This window comes from Sapajus apella, unplaced genomic scaffold (genome assembly GCF_009761245.1).
Source record: "Sapajus apella isolate SASKATOON/1434 unplaced genomic scaffold, GSC_monkey_1.0 scaffold78, whole genome shotgun sequence".
NCBI classification, from domain to species: domain Eukaryota; kingdom Metazoa; phylum Chordata; class Mammalia; order Primates; family Cebidae; genus Sapajus; species Sapajus apella.
In genome coordinates, this window is record NW_022437018.1 from 10,182,090 (window position 1) to 10,201,768 (window position 19,679).

The following is a 19,679-nucleotide window of genomic DNA, read 5'->3' on the forward strand; positions in this document are numbered from 1 at the left end:
CCCAGGCTGGAGTGCAATGACATGATCTCAGCTCACTGCAACCTCTGCTTCCCAGGTTCAAGCAATTCTCCTACCTCAGCCTCCCAAGTAGCTGGGATTACAGGCAAACACCAGCACGTCTGGCTAATTTTAGTATTTTTAGTAGAGACAGGTTTCACCATGTTGGCCAGGTTGGTTTTGAACCCCTGACCTCAAAATGATCCACCTGCCTCAACCTCCCAAAGTGCTGGGATGACAGGCATCCAATTTCATTTAGAGAGATTAAGAGAAGAGAATCCATAAAATGATGTTTTGCTCTGTGTACTTCTCTGTTAATTCATGTACAAAAAGAATATACTTCTCAAAAAAAATATATATATATACTTCTCTAATATTTATGTATTTTAAGAAATTGCTTTAAGTCTTTAATTAAAGAAAAAGAAGTATGTTAATAACATCACATAGGATTTCTCAAATTTTGATGTCAAGACTTTCTTCTTTTTTTATTAAAACCAAGTTTAGGTAAATCTTTTTTTTTTTTTTTTTTTTTTTATGAGATAGGGTCTCTTTCTGTCACCCAGGCTGGAGTAGTACAGTGGTGTAATCATGGCTCACTGAAACTTCGACCTCCTCGGACTCAGGTGATACTCCCACCTTAGCCTCCTGAGGAGCTGGGACCACAGGCAGATGCTGGGATTGCAGGTGTGGCCACCACACCTGGCTAGTCAAGCTTCTTTTACTCTATAATAGTCACTCTAGTGTACAACTCTTACATAGCCCTCTACACAGGTACTCATCATATGACCTAGAGACCAAAACTGAACGATTATTATAAGTAAAAGTCATTATGCAATGAATATTTTTAAAATAAAAAACAAACATTTTACATGTAACAATAATTCAATATGTACTGATAGTAGAATACAATATCTGCTATTATCATTTTCAGGGATGGCTCGCATTTCTACAATAACTCCATCCAGAAGATATTCCTACATATGTTCATGTATATATCTAGGAGGTTTCTATTTCAACAATCTACTATTTCAATACACTTGTTCAATAGCTTTCAAACTATTAATATGAGCTCATATCAGAATCATCAGTTTTAAAATATAAAATAACTCTAATTGTCCTAGAAAACAGAAACCAGTTCAGGTTATGTAAGTTTTTTTTTTTTTTTTTTTTTTTTTTTGAGACGGAGTTTCACGCATGTTACCCAGGCTGGAGTGCAATGGCACGATCTCGGCTCACCGCAACCTCCGCCTCCTGGGTTCAGGCAATTCTCCTGCCTCAGCCTCCTAAGTAGCTGGGATTATAGGCACGCGCCACCATGCCCAGCTAATTTTTTGTATTTTTAGTAGAGACGGGGTTTCACCATGTTGACCAGGATGGTCTCGATCTCTTGACCTCGTGATCCACCCGCCTTGGCCTCCCAAAGTGCTGGGATTACAGGCTTGAGCCACCGTGCCCGGCCAGTTTAAAAAATTTTTAAATCAAATATTCTGTATATAAAACATTTAACAACTAAGCATTTTCTGAAGACCATTATGAGAAACCATAAAGTCGTGAGATATTGTCTCCCAAAATCAATCCACTCAATACTTTTTGGTGCATAGTAATAGTAATTATGGCCTCAAAAAATAACCCATTCTGAAGGGCTTAAAACGCAAAAAGGGAGACTCTAAAATGAATTAATTTTTTAAAATTTCATGATACCTTTAAGACCATGCTTCAGACAATGTTCCATAACAACAAAGAATTGCTGCAAGGGGGGATAGTCAGAATCCAAAGTGCGGCCAAAGCTCAGAGCAGATTCAATGAGTCCTTTGATACTCAGTTTAGCCATGTTTAACAAGTTTGCTCTCTCTACAGCTGTGGGGTCTTTTGTAGCTGAAAACACAAGAAAGGAATCCAACATCATTTATAAGACATGACAATGAAAAATATACAAACTCTTCCCTTCCCCTATAAAAACCAACAGTAGTTTGCTGTTTCTTGATTGACAAATTCTCCCCAGCTAAATTACACCCTTGATCAACTTCTCTTTATGTTTCTCACGTATCCTGTAGAAAATTCCCATGCCCGATCCAGCCAAAGTTTATGAATCATTCTCAAGATCACGTAAATTTGCGATTCTCCTGTATTTAACCTTCCTGGTACCTCTTCACAGAGAATAGGGTTTTAAAAGGATCTTCTGTGGAGATAAATTTGTGGTGAGAGACAACATGTTTAAGGGCCTTATGCAAAAGGTGGATAGCAGGTACTGTCTCAGGATGAATTCCAAGGCAAAAATGTTCAGAATAAACTGGCAATCAAATAAAAGGTAGTTAAAATTTTAGGATTCCAGTTAGGCGAGGTGGCTCATGCCTATAATCCCAGCCCTTTGAGAGGCTGAGGTGGGCAGATCACAAGGTCTAGAGATCAAGACCATCCTGGTCAACATGGTGAAACCCTGTCTCTACTAAAAATACAAAAATTAGCTGGGCGTGGTGGAGTGCACCTGTAGTCTCAGCTACTCAGAAGGCTGAGGCAAGAGAATCACTTGAACCCGGGACGCAGAGGTTGCAGTGAGCTGAGATTGTGCCACTGCACTCCAGCCTGGCAACAGAGTCTGAGACTCCGTCTCAAAATAAAAATAAATTAAAAAATCTAGGATTCCAGTGTCACCCACAACAAACATGACAGGTAAAATACACTGACAAGGAGACAGAAGCTGCCCAATTCAGTCTACACTCTGTCTGGCTTCTTCATTCTGCCTGTAGTTCTGTATTGCATGACTGTTTTATTTTCAAAGAGGAATAAAAGCAGGGACCAGTTTTAAGTTAACGTTCCTCGCCCTTCCACACAGCTGAGGATGCCCACATTGCCAGTGTGAATACCAAGGTAACAGATGCATATTCTAAAAGACCTGCTTTTTAACTGATACTTTTAAGACACAGTATCACCAAGGAAGATATTTTCAATTCCCAAAAATATTGTCCTCCTTCCCACAAATTTTATTCTCTTTTCACTTAGAAATTCAGACATTTCCCCATCATCTGATCACTGTTGTGACTGGTGGGAATACCTTCAACAAACACAGATGACAAACTAACGTGTGGAAAAAACAAAGCACTCAGCATAGCATTTCATAATCTCTGACAAATTTACAAGTAACCAAGTGTTCATTTTTCCTTCGCTGAATAATAATAATTAAAAAAAAAAAAAAACCCAGAGTCCCCAATTATCTCGTATTCTAGTTCTGATTTCCAGATAGCTAGGCTTGAAGGCTGACACTGAATCCTAAGCAACCTAAAATGCAAACAGCCACAACTGCTATGACCAAACTGCCTGGTGGAAAAATGTCCACACACGACATTCCTTCAAATCTACATCGTGGTCTGACTCCCACTTTTTTCCCGGGAGTGAAACCACTCGATGTTTCTTAATGCGTGGCAACTCATTTTGCTTAACACAGCCCATCATAAACCGTAACCTGCGATGCGACAACCATACAAAGGGCGTTCTGCAGCTGCTGGGAGGCAGGTCAGTGCTGGGCACCGGCAGTGCCCAAGCCGAGGGGCGTTCACACCGCTGAGGGTTCACACCGCAGCCACGCCCGGGCTGCGCTTACGGACGCGTCCAGCCGGGACGCGATCCCCAAACCCGGCCGCAGGCGCCCTAGGAGTCCAAGGGCCAGTGCCTGCCCCTTCCTCAGGCCTAGAGTCGCTTCCCTGCTTCTCTTCCTGACCCCTCCCCCAAGCAAGGCTGCCCAGAAGCCTGGGGCGCCCCCAGGACCCTCGCGGCGGGCTCACCCAGGCTCCTACGCATCGGCACTCCAGCTCTCCCGCCCTCGGCGCCAGGCACCCAGGCCAAAACCTGAGGTGCGTCTTCCCTCCGCCACCCCCAAACTTGAAAAGTCATTGCCCCTCCCCGACTGCTCCCCGACACCGGAATGACACCCCGCCCGGCCCTGTCTTCGCTCCTGGACGCCGTAGGACTTCCAGCCCTTGGCCACTAAGCCCCAGAACCTGGACGGGAAGAGGCCGGAACGAGGGAGGGGGCGCGTTGCCATGACGACCCCGGGAGCCCCCGAGTCCCAGGCAGTCCCCGCCCATGCCGGGCTGGGGCCCCTGTTCCGACTGGCGAACTCAGCGTCCTCCACAGCTCCCAGTCCACCCCGTCCGACCGCGGCACTTAGCCCGGGGTCAAGGACCTAGCATTCCCTCTTGGCCCGCTCTCCTTACCCATGGCGGCGGCGGCGGCGGCGGCTGCTGCGCGGTCTCGGGCCGGGGCTCCCTGGGCCTGGCCAGCAGCTCCCTCCAGGCGCTCGGCGGCCGCCACCGCATCTGCAGCCAGGCACGCTGCGGCCCACAGCGCCCCCGGCGGTGGGAGGACGCCCGGGCGGCCCCAGGAGGAGCGGCGCCCCGGGTGGGGCGGGGACCACGGAGCCTGCAGTGGGCGGGATTGCTCTCCCGCCCTCTCTAAGCCTCTCGCATCTGCTGGGACCTTGAGGAGAAGGAAAAGAACCTCAGATCGTGAGTGTGAGGAGCCAGAGTGCTGGGCCCTCGGTCCCGCGCCCCGGGGACTTCGCCGGAGTGCAAGGGCCGGATTTCAAGCGGCTGCGGCCGCACGAGAACGTTGCCTCCACTTGGCTGGCGGAGCCTGATGGCACACACCTGACCACTGCCCATTCACCTTCACGGACGCACGGGGGATCAAAAGAATTTAGAAAATCTGAAGCAATTAACAGGCAGAAACGTACTAAAACTAGTTAGACCCAAATAATGACGCTTAAACCAATAAATACACCTGTTTATAAAAAGCAGTGAGCAACCAGTCTCGTTAATCAAGGGGAAGAGAGATTGCCGTGAAGCTAGCGTTTTCTCATTTCCGGAAGGGAAAAAAAATGAAACCTTCATGGTCAGATAGATGATACTAGGTTTAAGTTATACCCGTTTGGGAAAGTGAGCTATTACCTAGTTGTATCTGCCGCTGTTGAGACTAGAACTGGGCTACAGGTCCAGATATTTTGTGAAAATGGGACAATGTTTTTCTCCATCACTTTAGCCAGTATAAAGTTGTTTTTTTGCTTTTAAATTTTATTGTGAGATAATCATACTTATATAAAAATGTATAAAACAGGCCAGGCGCGCTAGCTCATGCTTGTAATCCTAGCATTTTTGGAGGTCAAGGCAGGCGGATCACTTGAGGTCAGGAGTTCAAGACCATCCTGGCCAACATGGTGAAACCACATCTCTACTAAAAATATAAAAATTAGCCGGGCGTGGTGGTGCGCGCCTGTAATCCCAGCTACTCAGGAGGCTGAGACAGGAGAATCGCTTGAACCAGGGAGGCAGAGGTTGCAGCAAGTCCAGATTGCGTCCACTGCACTTCAGCCTGGGCAACAGAGCAAGGTTCTGACTCCGGCGCCCCCCCCCCCGCAAAAATACAGTTTAAAGACTCATCATAAAGTGAATAGCTGGCCGGCGGCGGTGGTTTACCCCTGTAATCCCAGCACTTTGGGAGGCCGAGATGGGCGGATCACCTGAGGTCGGGAGCCAACCTGACCAACATGGAGAAATCCTGTCTACTAAAAATACAAAATTAGCCAGGCGTCATGTCGCATGCCTGTAATCCCAGCTACTTGGGAGGCTGAGGCAGGAGGATCACTCGAACCCAGGAGATGGAGATTCCAGTAAGCCGAGATCATGCCATGGCACTCCAGCCCAAGCAACAAGAGAGAGACTTTGTCTCAAAAAATAAAAATTAAAATAAATAAAGTGAATAGCTGGGCAACCATCACTTGAATGGAGCATAGAACAGAGCCACCCTTCCCAGGAAATGCCCCTAAGCCCCAGTCACAATCCCCCAGTGATAAATACTATTTGGACTTCTGTGAGAATAATTTCCTTGCTTTTCTGTACATTAACACCACCTAAATTGTGTGCCCGTAAACAACCTTGCTTATTTTTGCCTGTTTACAAACTTCTCACAAATAAAATGATACCGTGTGAATTTTGGTACTTGTTTTTTTACCATCATGTGTCTGAGATTCATCTAAGTTCATGAGGAATTTCTAGTTTAGGTTATTTGCAGGTTGTGCGTCCGTCCTGCTGTGCGTGTGCAAGAAAATCTCTAGGGCATAAACTGAGAACAGAATTACTGCTGGGAAATAAGGTATGCCCTATTTTCAATTTATTAGATGATGCCTGTTTTCTTCCTCCTCCTCCTCCTCCTCCTCTTTTTCTTCTCCTCCTCCTCATTCTCCTCCTTTTTCCCCCTCCTCCCCCTCCTCCTCCTCCTCCTTTTTGAGACAGGGTCTCACTCACTCACACAGGCTGGAGTGCAGAGGTGTGATCTGGGCCCACTACAACCTCGGCCTCCCCATTTCAAGAGATTCTTGTGCTTCAGCCTTCTGAGTAGCTGGAATTGCGGACGTGCGCAACCATACCTAATTTTTGTAATTTTAGTAGAAATGGAGTTTCACCGAATTACCCAGGCTAGTCTCAAACTCCTGGCCTCAAGTGATCTACCTGCCTCAGCCTCCCAAATGCTGGGATTACAGGCCTGAGCCACCGCACTCAGCCTGGGATCTGTATTCTACGTGCTTTTAGAAGAGCTAAGAAAACTAAGTACATATTTAATTACTTTATGGAAGCATGAGACCAATGGAAAAGAGCTCTACTTTCTTTCTTTCTTTTTTTTTTTTTTTTTTTTTGAGACTGGCATTTCTTACCCTTGCTCAAGTGCAATGGCACGATCTCGGCTCACCGCAACCTCCGCCTCCTGGGTTCAGGCAATTCTCCTGCCTCAACCTCCTGAGTAGCTGAGATTACAGGCACGCGCCACCATGCCCAGCTAATGTTTTGTATTTTTAGTAGAGACGGGGTTTCACCATGTTGACCAGGATGGTCTTGATCTCTTGACCTCGTGATCCGCCAGTCTCAGCCTCCCAAAGTGCTGGGATTACAGACGTGAGCCACCGCGCTTGGCTGAGCTCTACTTTCTAGGTTGCTGTCTCCCCAGGGACTTTATAGGCCCAAGAAGGAAGTATTGACCTCATTTAATTTTCATATGGTCTTTTGCCCTCTTGCTGGGGTCCTGGGCATTGCTTTGAATCCTTATTTTGTGTTTTATAGGAGCCTAATAAATACCAATAGATGGGAAGGAAGGAAGAGAGGAAGGGCAGAGGGAGGAAGAAAAAATGAGCCAAGTTTAATTCAGCAACAATCTTTACTTTAAAGCCATTTCCCCCTTTGAGGCAGATATTCTTCAGCTCCAAAACACGCATTTGTGGGATACTCTAGACCCCTTGTTTCGAACAGAATTGGAATTTAGTGTGTGTATGTGTTTAAACTACACTTAACAGGGTTGAAGCTGAGAGTGTTAACCTATTCTAAACCTGTGATCTACTAAAGTTAAGAATTTAGGTTTGTTTTTTTTTTCTGAGATGGAGTCGCGCTCTGTTGCCAGGCTGGAGTGCAGTGGCTCGGTCTTGGCTCACTGCAGCCTGTGCCTCCCAGGTTCCAACAATTCTCCTGCCTCAGCCTCCTGGGTAGCTGGAACTACAGGCACTGGCCACCATGCCCAGCTAATTTTTGTATTTTTAGTAGAGACGGGGTTTCACCATATTAGCCAGGCTGGACTCAAACTCCTCTACCTCCCAAAGTGCTAAGATTACAGGTGTGAGCCACTGCGTCCGGCTGAATTTAGATTTTTTAATGTGCCAATATAATTGTGTAACAAAAATAATTTTTAAGACCTCATCACATGCTGAAGTATATGAGGTAAAATTAAATGAAGTCTGGAATTTGCTTTAAAATATCTCAGCAAAGCCTGGGCGCAGTGGCTCACACTTGTAATCCCAGCACTTTGGGAGGCCGAGGTGGACAGATCACGAGGTCAAGAGATCAAGACCATCCTGGTCAACATGGTGAAATCCTGTCTCTACTAAAAATACAAAAAATTAGCTGGGTGGGGTGGCGCACACCTGTAGTCCCAGCTACTGGGGAGGCTGAGGCAGGAGAATTGCTTGAACCTGAGAGGCAGAGGTTGCAGTGAGCAGAGATTGCCCCACTGTACTCCAGCCTGGCGACAGAGCAAGACTCTGTCTTTAAAAAAAAAAAAAAAACCAGGCCGGGCGTGGTGGCTCAAGCCTGTAATCCCAGCACTGTGGGAGGCCGAGGCGGGTGGATCACGAGGTCAAGAGATCGAGACCATCCTGGTCAACAGGGTGAAACCCCGTCTCTACTAAAAATACAAAAAATTAGCTGGGCATGGTGGCGCGTGCCTGTAATCCTAGCGACTCAGGAGGCTGGGGCAGGAGAATTGCCTGAACCCAGGAGGCGGAGGTTGCGGTGAGCCGAGATCGCGCCATTGCACTCCAGCCTGGGTAACAAGAGCGAAACTCCGTCTCAAAAAAAAAAAAAAAAGAAAAAAAAAACCTCAGCAAAGAGTCCAGGTGGAGTGACTCATATCTGTAATTCCCTCACTTTAGGAGGCCGAGGCGGGTGGATTGCCTGATGTCAGGAGTTCGAGACCAGCCTGGGCAACATAGCAAAACCCCCATCTCTACTAAAAGTACAAAAATTTGTTGGGTGTGATGTCAGGCGCCTGTAATTCCAGCTACTTGGGAAGCTGAGGCAGGAGAACTGCCTGAACCTAGGAGGAAGAGATTGCAGTGAGCTGAGATTGTACCACGGCACTCCAGCCTGGGCAAAAGACCAAGGCCCTGTCTCAAAAAAAAAAAAAAAAAAAAAAATCTCGGCAAAGAAAAAAAGGGAAGATGTTTGAAACAATTACAGCAAAATTTTGTAATTATTGAATTATTGAATATGGGTGATGGGTAATTATTGAATATGGGTGATGGTTATCACGAGCTTATTGTGCTATTCTACTTTTTTCTCTTTAAAAAGCTTTATGTACATCCCTGTAAGCACAAAAAGGCAATAAAAAATAAATAAATAAAATAAAATAAAAAGCTTTATAAGGCTGGACACGTTGGTTCACACCTATAATCCCAGCACTTTGGAAGGCAGAGGCAGGCAGATCAGTTGAGGTTAAGAGTTGGAGACCAGCCTGACCAACATGGTGAAACCCCGTCTCTACTAAAAATGCAAAAAAAATTAGTTGTGAGTGGTGGCAGGTGCCTTTAATCCCAGCTACACGGGAGGCTGAGGCAGGGAGAATTGCTTGAACCCAGGAGGTGGAGGTTGCAGTGAGTTGAGATCATACCACTGCACTCCAGCCTAGGCAACAGAGTGAGACTGTCTCAAAAAAAATGCTTTATCATTTTTTAGAGACCGGGTCTTGCTATATTGCCCAGGCTACAGTATAGTGTTTATTCAAAGGAACCATCTAGCACACTACAGCCTTGAACTTCTGGACTCAAACGATCCTCCCACCACAGCCTCCTGAAAAGCTGGGACTATAGGTACATGCCACCTCACCTAGCTGTTTTAAAATAATTTTTTTTTTTGAGATGGAGTCTTACTCTGTCGCCCAGGCCAGAGTGCAATGACGTGATCTTGGCACACTGCAACCTCTACCTCCTGGGTTCAAGTGACTCCCTGCCTCAGCCTCCCAAGTAGCTGTGATTACAAGGCCCCACCACCAAGCCCAGCTAATTTTTGTATTTTTAGTAGAGACAGAGTTTTGCCATGTTGGCCAGGCTGGTCTCGGAAACTCCTGGCCTCTAGTGATCCTCCTGACTCCACCTTCCAAAGTGCTGGGATTATAGGCGGGAGCCACCGTACCCAGCCTACAAGTGATATTTTCCATGAGCAATATGGCCCACTGAATCCAGGTGGACCAGCTTGTCACATCATGCCACAGAGCTTTCAGCCATAGCCTTAGCTGGCCCAATACCTTATTTTATTACAATGACAATTATAATGCTTCTGAACATTTGTGTAGCCCTTGGAAAATGTTACCACGCTGCAGGGAAAGGGGAATACACATAATGGCTAGGAAAATTGCTGAATTAGTAATCAGAAAACCTGGGTTCTGGCAATGACTGGCCATGGGTCATATACAAATACAGAATATCTAAGCTAGGTTCTCTACAGGGTTTAATTCCATTGAGAAAATATCCATGAAAATTATTGATAAATGTTAAAGTATGCTAAAAATTGCAATTGCTGCTTTAAAAAAGCAGTAAACAGGCTGGGCATGGTGGATCACGCCTGTAATCCCAGCACTTTGGGAGGCTGAGGCGGCTGGATCACCTGAAGTCAGGAGTTTGAGACCAGCCAGGCTAACATGGTGAAACCTCATCTCTCCTAAAAATACAAAAATTAGCTGGGAGTGGTGGTGGGTGCCGGTAATCCCAGCTACCCGGGAGGCTGAGGAAGGAGAATAGCTGGAACCCAGGACACAGAGCCTGCAGTGATCTGAGATCTTCCCACTGCCACTGCATTCCAGCCTGGGCCACAGAGCAAAACTCCCATCTGAAAAAAAAAAAAAAAAAAGCAGTAAACAGCCAGATGTAGTAACTCATTCCTGTAATCCCAGTACTTTGAGAGGCTGAGACAGGAGGATTGCTTGAGGCCAGAAGTTGCAGACTAGCCTGGCCAACATAGCAAGACCCTGTTTCTACTAAAAAACAAGTTTTTTAGTTAGCTGGGTGTAGTAGCATGCATCTGTAGTCCTTGCTACTCAGCAGGCTGTGACAGAAAGACTGCTTGAGGCCAGGAGTTTGAGGTTGCAGTGAGCTATGATTGTGCCATGCATTCTATCCTGGCCAACAGAGTTAGACTCTATTATGAACTGAGATCTTCCCACCAAAAACAGAAGATGAAGAAGCAAACCAAAATGCTGGGTGCAGTGGCTCATGCCTGTAATCCCAGCATTTTGGGAGACCGGGGCAGGCAGATCACCTGAGGTCAGGAGATTGAGACCATCCTGGCTAACATGGTGAAGCATCGTCTCTACTAAAAATAAAAAAATTAGCCAGGCATGGTGGCACATGCCTGTGGTCCCAGCTACTCGGGAGGCTGAGGCAGAAGAATCGCTTGAAACCGGGAGGCGGAGGTTACAGTGAGCCAAGATCGCACCACTGCACTCCAGCCTGAGCGACAGAGCGAGACTCCATAACAACAACAAAAAAGCAGTAAATGCTATGAACCTCTGTGCAGGTGCTGTTATAGTACTGTATAAAGACGAAGATAATTCTTGTGGCTGGGAGAAAAATCAGAAAAGGCTTTTTGGAGAAGGTGGCATCTTAAAGTCTTTCCAAGTGGGTAGAGATGCCTATATGGTGAAGGAGGGACAGACAAATCTAGATAGAGAGTACATCAAATGGGAAACAGAATAGGCATGCACAGGAATAGCAAAAAATAGTTTTGTACAGTTACAACAAAGAAGCATCAAAGAATAATTGCTATTATAAACTATGGGTTCCAACCTACTAGTGAGACATGAAAGCAATTTTAACAGGTTGCAATCAGCTTTGTTTTTATTTTTTTATTTATTTTGAGACAGAATCTCGCTCTGTCACCCAGACTGGAGTACAACAGCATGATCTTGGCTTATTGCAACCTCCACCTCCTGGGTTCAAGCAATTCTCATGCCTCAGCCTCCCGAGTAGCTGGGATTACAAGCATGCACCACCACACCACGCTAACTTTTTGATTTTTAGTTGAGACAGGGTTTTACCATGTTGGCAAGACTGGTCTCAAACTCTTGACCTCAAGTGATCCACCTACATCCACCTCACAAAGTGCTGGGATTACAAGCGTGAGCCACTGCGCCCAGCCATGCTTTGTTTTTAATGGAATAGAGTGGAATATATCAGGGTATATCACATATAGAAAGGGTAAATATTGTTTTATGACAGTATTGTTTCAGATGCATATGCATACACAAATCTACATTGAGTCATGATGATAAATATATTTTTTATCATGGGTGTGGTAATTTTGATTTCAGTACTAGTCCAGATCATCATAGACCAAACTATATAAAGGATAAGATTTTTTTAAATTTCTTTTGTTTTTTTTTTTTGATATGGAGTTTTGCTCTTGTTGCCCAGGATGGAGTGCAATGGTGCGGTCTCGGTTCACCACAACCTCTGCCTCCTGGGTTCAAGCGATTCTCCTGCCTCAGCCTTTCTAATAGCTGGGATTACAGGCATATGCCAGCATGCCTGGCTAATTTTGTATACAAATTTCACTTTCTAAAATATGTAGTGTCTGAAATGCTTACTAAAATCATGTACTGTTCTGTAAGTAGAAGAGGAAAAAATGGTGGTTTGTTTTTGAGATGGAGTTTTCCTCTTTTGCCTAGGTTGGAGTGAAATGATGGGATCTCAGCTCACTGCAACCTATGTTTCTCAGGTTCAAGCGATTCTCCTGCCTCAGCCTCCTGAGTAGCTGGGATTATAGGCACATGCCATCACGCCCAGCTAATTTTTGTATATTTAGTAGAAATGGGGTTTCACCATGTTGGCTAGGCTGGTCTCAAATTCCTGACCTCAGGTGATCCACCTGCCTCAGCCTCCCAAAGTGCTGGGATTACAAGCATGAGCCACTGTGCCAAGCCCAAAAATGTTTTAAAGAAAGAAAAATTTTGCCAAGACTTTTAAGCTTAGACAACTGTGAGAAGATGATGTCATTTACAGAAATAGGGATCACAGAAGGAAGGCATTAAATGAAGATGGAAATCTCCAATTTCTTTATACTAAGTCTAAAATGTTCACAGAATATTCTGAAGGCATTGGCTGGAAGGCAGCTATATATATAACTAGAACTTGGAAGACAGGGTGTAGTACAGGTCTAGTAAACAGCCACATATAATAAGAACAAATCTTAACGTGTGCAATGGATTATATTGTTTACTAAAAACAATGGCAAAAAATCACTAAGCTGTCCCCAGGGAAAAAACTGCTCAGGGTGTTCTAAAATAGTGAACTATACACAGGACATGCATTGGTTAAGCCAGTTCTTTTTTTTTTTTTTTTTTTTTTTTTTTGAGACGGAGTTTCGCTCTCGTTACCCAGGCTGGAGTGCAATGGCGCGATCTCGGCTCACCGCAACCTCCGTCTCCTGGGTTCAGGCAATTCTCCTGCCTCAGCCTCCTGAGTAGCTGGGATTACAGGCACGCGCCACCATGCCCAGCTAATGTTTTGTATTTTTAGTAGAGACGGGGTTTCACCCTGTTGACCAGGATGGTCTCGATCTCTTGACCTCGTGATCCACCCGCCTCGGCCTCCCAAAGTGCTGGGATTACAGGCTTGAGCCACTGCGTCCAGCCTAAACCAGTTCTTTAAACACCAAACGAGTAACTTAGCCCCCATTGCTCCCTCGTAAAAAATGCTTTCTAGTTTGTCTTTAATTAGCAGTAAACAAGCACTAGCTGCCTGCCTAGTTTATTCTATAAGTTTTTATTCTATAAAAAAACAGAAAACACCTGCTCATTAAAAATAATCACTTATTAACAAAAAATAAATATGTGGGTCAAAGTATGCTCTGGGCTCTGAGTTCAAAATGCTGTTAGCGGGCCGGGCGCGGTGGCTCAAGCCTGTAATCCCAGCACTTTGGGAGGCCGAGGCGGGTGGATCACGAGGTCAAGAGATCGAGACCATCCTGGTCAACATGGTGAAACCCCGTCTCTACTAAAAATACAAAAAATTAGCTGGGCGTGGTGGTGCGTGCCTGTAATCCCAGCTACTCAGGAGGCTGAGGCAGGAGAATTGCCTGAACCCAGGAGGCGGAGGTTGCGGTGAGCCGAGATCGCGCCATTGCACTCCAGCCTGGGTAACAAGAGCGAAACTCCGTCTCAAAAAAAAAAGGAAAAAAAAAAAAAAAAAATGCTGTTGGCCCCCTAATTCCCACTTTGCACTCTATCTTTGTGTCTAACTCTTAATTCCTTCAGCACTGCCTGGGTTGGGATCTCCACAACCAAGCTAGTCTCAGCACACATGGGTGATGGGTGAAGCCAGTGACTGTCCAAGGAGAAAAAAAAGAGGACCAAACCAAATTTGGAGCTCTGGGGAAAACCTGCCTTAAGGAGAAAAGAAAGGAATCAGCAGGGTGTGGTGGCTCATGCCTGTACTCCCAACACTTTGGGAGGCCGAGGCGGGTGGATCAGGAGGTCAGGAGATATTTCGTAGAGACGGAAAGCCCATCTCTACTAAAAATACAAAAAATTAGCCAGGCCTGATGGTGTATGCCTGTATTCCCAGCTACTTGGGAGGCTGAGACAGGAGAATTGCTTGAACCCAGGAGGCAGAGGTTGCAGTGAGATGAGATCGTGACACTGCACTCCAGCTTGGGTGACAGAGTCTAAGAAAGACTCTGTGTAAAAAGACTATATAAAAAAAAGAAGAAAAGAAAGAAATCAGAGGCGGGAGTAAGAGGGAAGTCCAGGTGAAGGGGACAGGAATTCTGAACTGATTCAGGAAAAGAACCACTGGAACAGCCACATTGTCTTCAGATCGTGGCTTTACACTTATACAAGGAAAGCCTTGTCTGGGCTAATGGTGCTCTTGACCTTGAACTGCACAAAGTGAGCACTCAATAACATTAGTGATTAGAAGTCACTGCTGTGTGTAGTCCTTAGCATGGATGTCATCTTGTGCTGTATGCACTATTAGTCCGTTGAAGGCATGGTCTGGGTTTAACCTCCAACTTACTCCAAGCCTTGAATTTACAGCACCTTATACACAGCAGGGGTATCCTAACTCTTTTTTTTAAAAAAAAAAAAAAAAACATGGGGTTTCACCATGATGGCCAGGCTGGTCTTGAACTCCTGACCTCAGGTGATCCACCCACCTCAGCCTCCCAAAGTGCTAGGGTTACAGGCATGAGCCACTGTCCTTTTTTTTTTTTGAGACAGAGTCTCACTCTGTCGCCCAGGCTGGATTGCAATGGTGCAATCTTGGCTCACTGCAACCTCTGCCTACTGGGTTCAAGTGACTCTCCTGCCTCAGCCTCCCAAGTAGGTGGGATTACAGGCGTGTGCCACCGCACCCAGCTAATTTTTTTTGTATTAGTAGAGATGGGGTTTCATCATGTTGGCCAGGCTAGTCTTGAACTCCTGACCTCAGGTGATCCACCTGCCTCAGCCTCCCAAAGTGCTGGGATTACAACTATGAGCCACCACATCCAGCCTCCTGACTCTTTAATGGCTAGACTCTTGTCACCAAGACAGAGCCAAAAAAGAAAGGAAACACGGAACACATCCCTAAGCTCTCTTCTATGAAGCTTTACTTTTAAGGCCATATGAACCTGTAATGAAATAAAAGGGCTTTCCTATTCATTTCATTCCCAGGAACTGAAATTACTATCAGATTCCTTCCTGATTTATACTCTCATTGTATCTAGCCAATATTTAAGCCTCATCACAGCAACCTTTTCATTTTGTCCTATCTGATCTATAATCTCTCCATGATCAAGCACTTCATAAATCTCTTTATAATATCAGTGCTGCTTGGTTTAAGCTTTCTAGCATGATCAATCCTTCACATGTCACTATTAGAAGACATGCTGGAGCCGGGCGCGGTGGCTCAAGCCTGTAATCCCAGCACTTTGGGAGGCCGAGGCGGGTGGATCACGAGGTCAAGAGATTGAGACCATCCTGGTCAACATGGTGAAACCCCGTCTCTACTGAAAATACAAAAAATTAGCTGGGCATGGTGGCGCGTGCCTGTAATCCCAGCTAGTCAGGAGGCTGAGGCAGGAGAATTGCCTGAACCCAGGAGACGGAGGTTGCGGTGAGCCGAGATCGCGCCATTGCACTCCAGCCTGGGTAACAAGAGCGAAACTCCGTCTAAAAAAAAAAAAGAAGACATGCTGGATAACCCTGAGCTTAATTATTACTCAGTGTTAATAATAATTGACACAGTAAGATCCATTAGTTAAAAAATTTATTAAATAAAAATTTCAAGTAATTAATTTAAAAAAAACACGAGGTAGAAACAAAACTTTTAACATATCTAACATTCATTTAAAAAAAAAAAAACCTCAAGAGAAATGGAAGATTTCCAAACCCCGGAAGAATGTTACCCCAAAAATCTGTGATAACAGATTTTAACCTGTGTTAAAGATTTTAACATTTATTAAAATCTGTTACCATATAACTAATCACTTTGAGGCAATTTTGTTTTACAAAACATCTTTACACAGAAAGGGAAAACTGAGTGATGCCCCCAAACATAGGGGCATATGAACATAAGTGAAAATAGGAATATACTTTTAAAATTTATCAATTCAGAAAACAAAATTTGTTCTCAAAAAATGATGTAAGAATTATTATTTTTTAAATATCAAAGCCTACCTTAGAGGCCGGACGCGGTGGTTCAAGCCTGTAATCCTAGCACTTGGAGAGGCCAAGGCAGGCGAATCACTTGAGGTCAGGATATCAAGACCATCCTGGCCAACATGGTGAAACCCCGTTTCTACTAAAAATACAAAAATTAAGGCCGGGCGTGGTGGCTCACACCTGTAATCCAAGCACTTTGGAGGCCAAGGCGGATGGATCACCTGAGGTCAGGAGTTTAAGACCAGCGTGACCAACATGGCGAAACCTCGTCTTTAAAAAAATAAATAAAAATAAATAAATAAATAAAGTAGCTGAGTATGGTGGTGTATGCCTGTAATCCCAGCTACTTGGGGGGCTAAGGCAGGAGAATCGCTTGAACCCGGGAGGCAGAGATTGCAGTGAGCCAAGATCGCACCACTGCACTCCTGTCTGGTGACACAGTGAGACTGCATCTCAAAAAAAAAAGAAAATCTCCTCTAGAATACGGAAAACTGAAAATAAAAAGGGGGATAGTAAGGGAGGATAGGAAATTAACTGGAAGTAATAAATTCATGTCATAACTTAAAAGACTAGGTTTAGAGTGAAAATACATCTGATACCAGAAAAAATCCTACCAAAATGTCTTTTGGATTAGGGACCTCAAAATACAGAAAAGAATCACACCTATGTTCTCATCATCACAAGACTGTGCTTAAATGATAAAAAAAAAAAAAAAAATCAAACCCCTTTATCCAGTCTTTCAAATAAAGTTCTTACAATGATACCTACAAAATCAAATTAGTCCTGAAATGTCTGATTTAAAAGTTTAAAGCTCAGAGTCAAAAGTTAATCCATCTTCAAAGCTGGTAAACATTTATCAAACTCTCTAGATCAGGCAAAAATACATGTATAGTACCCATAAATTCAGACTTTTCACAGTTTGGGGTATACCTGTGCTTAAAACCATAAATACTGCGTTAAATTTTGTAAGGTGATAGAATTTTCTGTTTAGGCACTAGCTAGAGTAGACGCTGCTCTAGTATGAAAAGGCAAGGAAAATAGTGCTTTATTTTCTGTGAAAATCACCCAATATGTGGCAAAGACTTTCATGTTCTCTTGATGGAAGATCAATGATGTAAAACAAATTAAGGAAAAGATCTTTAGCACAATATAGAATGGCATAAATTTATGACATTATTATTTAACATTCTGTAATTTGGTTTAAAGAACCACAAAAAAAATAAGGATCTTCATGGCATTCTGTGAATAACTATGCCCTTAAGCAATAAGGGTTATTTATCTTAGCCTAAGAACTTTATACACATTTTTTAAAAATGATCTATTTTAAGGCCAGGTACAGTAGATCACCTCCTCTCTACTAAATATTTAAAACAAAATAGCCAGGCGTAGTGGTACATGCCTGTGGTCCCAACTATTATGAAGGCTAAGGTGGGAGGATTGATTCCAGGAGGTCAAGGCTGCAGTGAGCCATGATCCTGCCACTGCACTCCACACTGAGTGAAGGAGTTAGCTACCACCTCTTGGAGACAAAAAAAAAAGGCTGGGTACGGTGGCTCACACCTGTAATCCCAGCACTTTGAGAGGAGGCGAGTGAATCACTTGAGCCCAGGAGTTCAAAACCAGCTTGGGCAACATGGTGAAACACTGTCTTTACAAAAAAATACAAAAATTAGCTGGGCATGGTGGCATGCACCTGTGGTCCCAGCTACTGGGGAGGCTGAGGTGGGAAGATCACTTGAGCCTAGGAGACTGATGCTGCAGTCAGCTCTGATCATATCACTGTACCCCAGCCTGGGTGACAAAGCAAGGCCCTATAATGAGAAAAAAAAAAATCTTAAAACTAAAAAATTAAAGGCCGGGGGCCGTGGCTCATACCTATAATCCCAGCACTTTGGGAGGCCTAGGCAAGAGGATCGCTTGAGCCCACAAGCTCGAGACCAGTTTAGGAAACATAGTGAGAGCTTTCATTTATACAAGTACATAAATGCAACAGTGCAATCAAATGTGACCATATACAGAACAAAAAGGATATTAATTTTTCCGAGTTTAAATGATCAAGTAGCTTCTCCAAAGGAGGATAGCAGTTTAGTGAGGGCACGCACCCCAGGAGAATCAGTTTATGTTTGGCTCTGGTTATAGCAACATTAAGACGTCGCCAATCTTTCAAGAGTTCACCAACCTATAAGAAATATAATTTTCAATTATTCAAGTTCAAAGAAATGGTTAAATATATTGCAACAAATCCCTATACAATAGACAACTTTGCAAATTTAAGAATAGAATGCGGCCAGGCGTGGTGGCTCACACCTATAATCCCAGGACTTTGGGAGGCCAAGGTAGGAGGATCACTGGAGACCAGAAGTTCAAGACCAGCCTGGGCAACACAGCAAGACCGCATTTCTATAAAATATATAAAAATTAGCCAGACATGGTTGTGTGCACCTGTGGTTGCAGCTACTCAGGAGGCTGAGATGAAAAATCACTGAGCCAGGGCTGTTTAAGCCCAGGAAGTCAAGGATGCAGTGGGCCATAACCATGCCTCTACCCTCCAGCCTGGGTGACAGAGGAAAACTGCCTCAAAAATAAATAAATAAATAAAAGGAGACTATCTGAGGTAAGAACTGAGTAGATGAAGGATGGAGTACAAAGGAAACCTTTTATTATGTATATTTGTATATTTTTATTTATTTTATTTTTTGAGACAGAGTCTCACTCTGTTGCTCAGGTTCAAGTGCAATGGCATGATCTCGGCTCACTGAAACCTCCGCCTCCTGGGTTCAAGCAATTCTTCTGCCTCAGCTTCCTGAGTAGCTGGGACCACAGGTGAGCGCTACCACGCCTGACTAATTTTTTGTATTTTTAGTAGAGACGGGATTTTACCACATCAGCTAAGCTGGTCTCGAACTCGTGACCTCATGATCCACCAGCTGTCGGCCTCTCAAAGTGCTGGGATTCCAGCTTGGAGCCCCGGGCCCGGCCCGTTTTTGTTTCTTTAAGATGGGGTTTCACCATGTTGGTCAGGCTGATCTTGAACTCCTGGCCTCAGGTGATCCACCCGCCTTGGCCTTCAAAGTGCTTGGATTACAGGTATGACCCACCATGCCCGGCCTATTATGTATATTTTCAAACCATATGGATGTATTATACAGTTGAGAAAAATGAACTAAGGAGAGGTAAAAATAAGAAAAACAAAAAAACATTTCAGGTGGGCCGGGCGCGGTGGCTCAAGCCTGTAATCCCAGCACTTTGGGAGGCCGAGGCGGGTGGATCACGAGGTCAAGAGATCGAGACCATCCTGGTCAACATGGTGAAACCCCGTCTCTACCAAAAATACAAAAAATTAGCTGGGCATGGTGGCGCGTGCCTGTAATCCCAGCTACTCAGGAGGCTGAGGGAGGAGAATTGCCTGAACCCAGGAGGCGGAGGTTGCGGTGAGCCGAGATCGCCGAGATCGC

At 44.7% G+C, this 19,679-nt stretch overlaps 2 protein-coding genes across 2 annotated transcripts in view; both read right to left on the bottom strand.

Annotated features, from left to right (window-relative positions):
* RUFY2 (RUN and FYVE domain containing 2) overlaps positions 1–4,212 on the bottom strand; it is a 53,333-nt gene extending 49,121 nt beyond the window's left edge. The window contains exons 1-2 of the mRNA XM_032252671.1: positions 3,777–4,212; positions 1,694–1,872 (exon numbers count right to left, since the gene is read on the bottom strand). Coding sequence (XP_032108562.1) covers positions 1,694–1,872; positions 3,777–3,885 — 288 coding nt within the window. The 5' untranslated portion in view covers positions 3,886–4,212. The remainder of the gene's footprint in view (positions 1–1,693; positions 1,873–3,776) is intronic.
* Positions 4,213–16,881: 12,669 nt separating this feature from the next.
* DNA2 (DNA replication helicase/nuclease 2) overlaps positions 16,882–19,679 on the bottom strand; it is a 59,405-nt gene continuing 56,607 nt past the window's right edge. Inside the window, exons 20-21 of the mRNA XM_032252626.1 lie at positions 18,257–18,403; positions 16,882–17,338 (exon numbers count right to left, since the gene is read on the bottom strand). Coding sequence (XP_032108517.1) covers positions 17,270–17,338; positions 18,257–18,403 — 216 coding nt within the window. The 3' untranslated portion in view covers positions 16,882–17,269. The remainder of the gene's footprint in view (positions 17,339–18,256; positions 18,404–19,679) is intronic.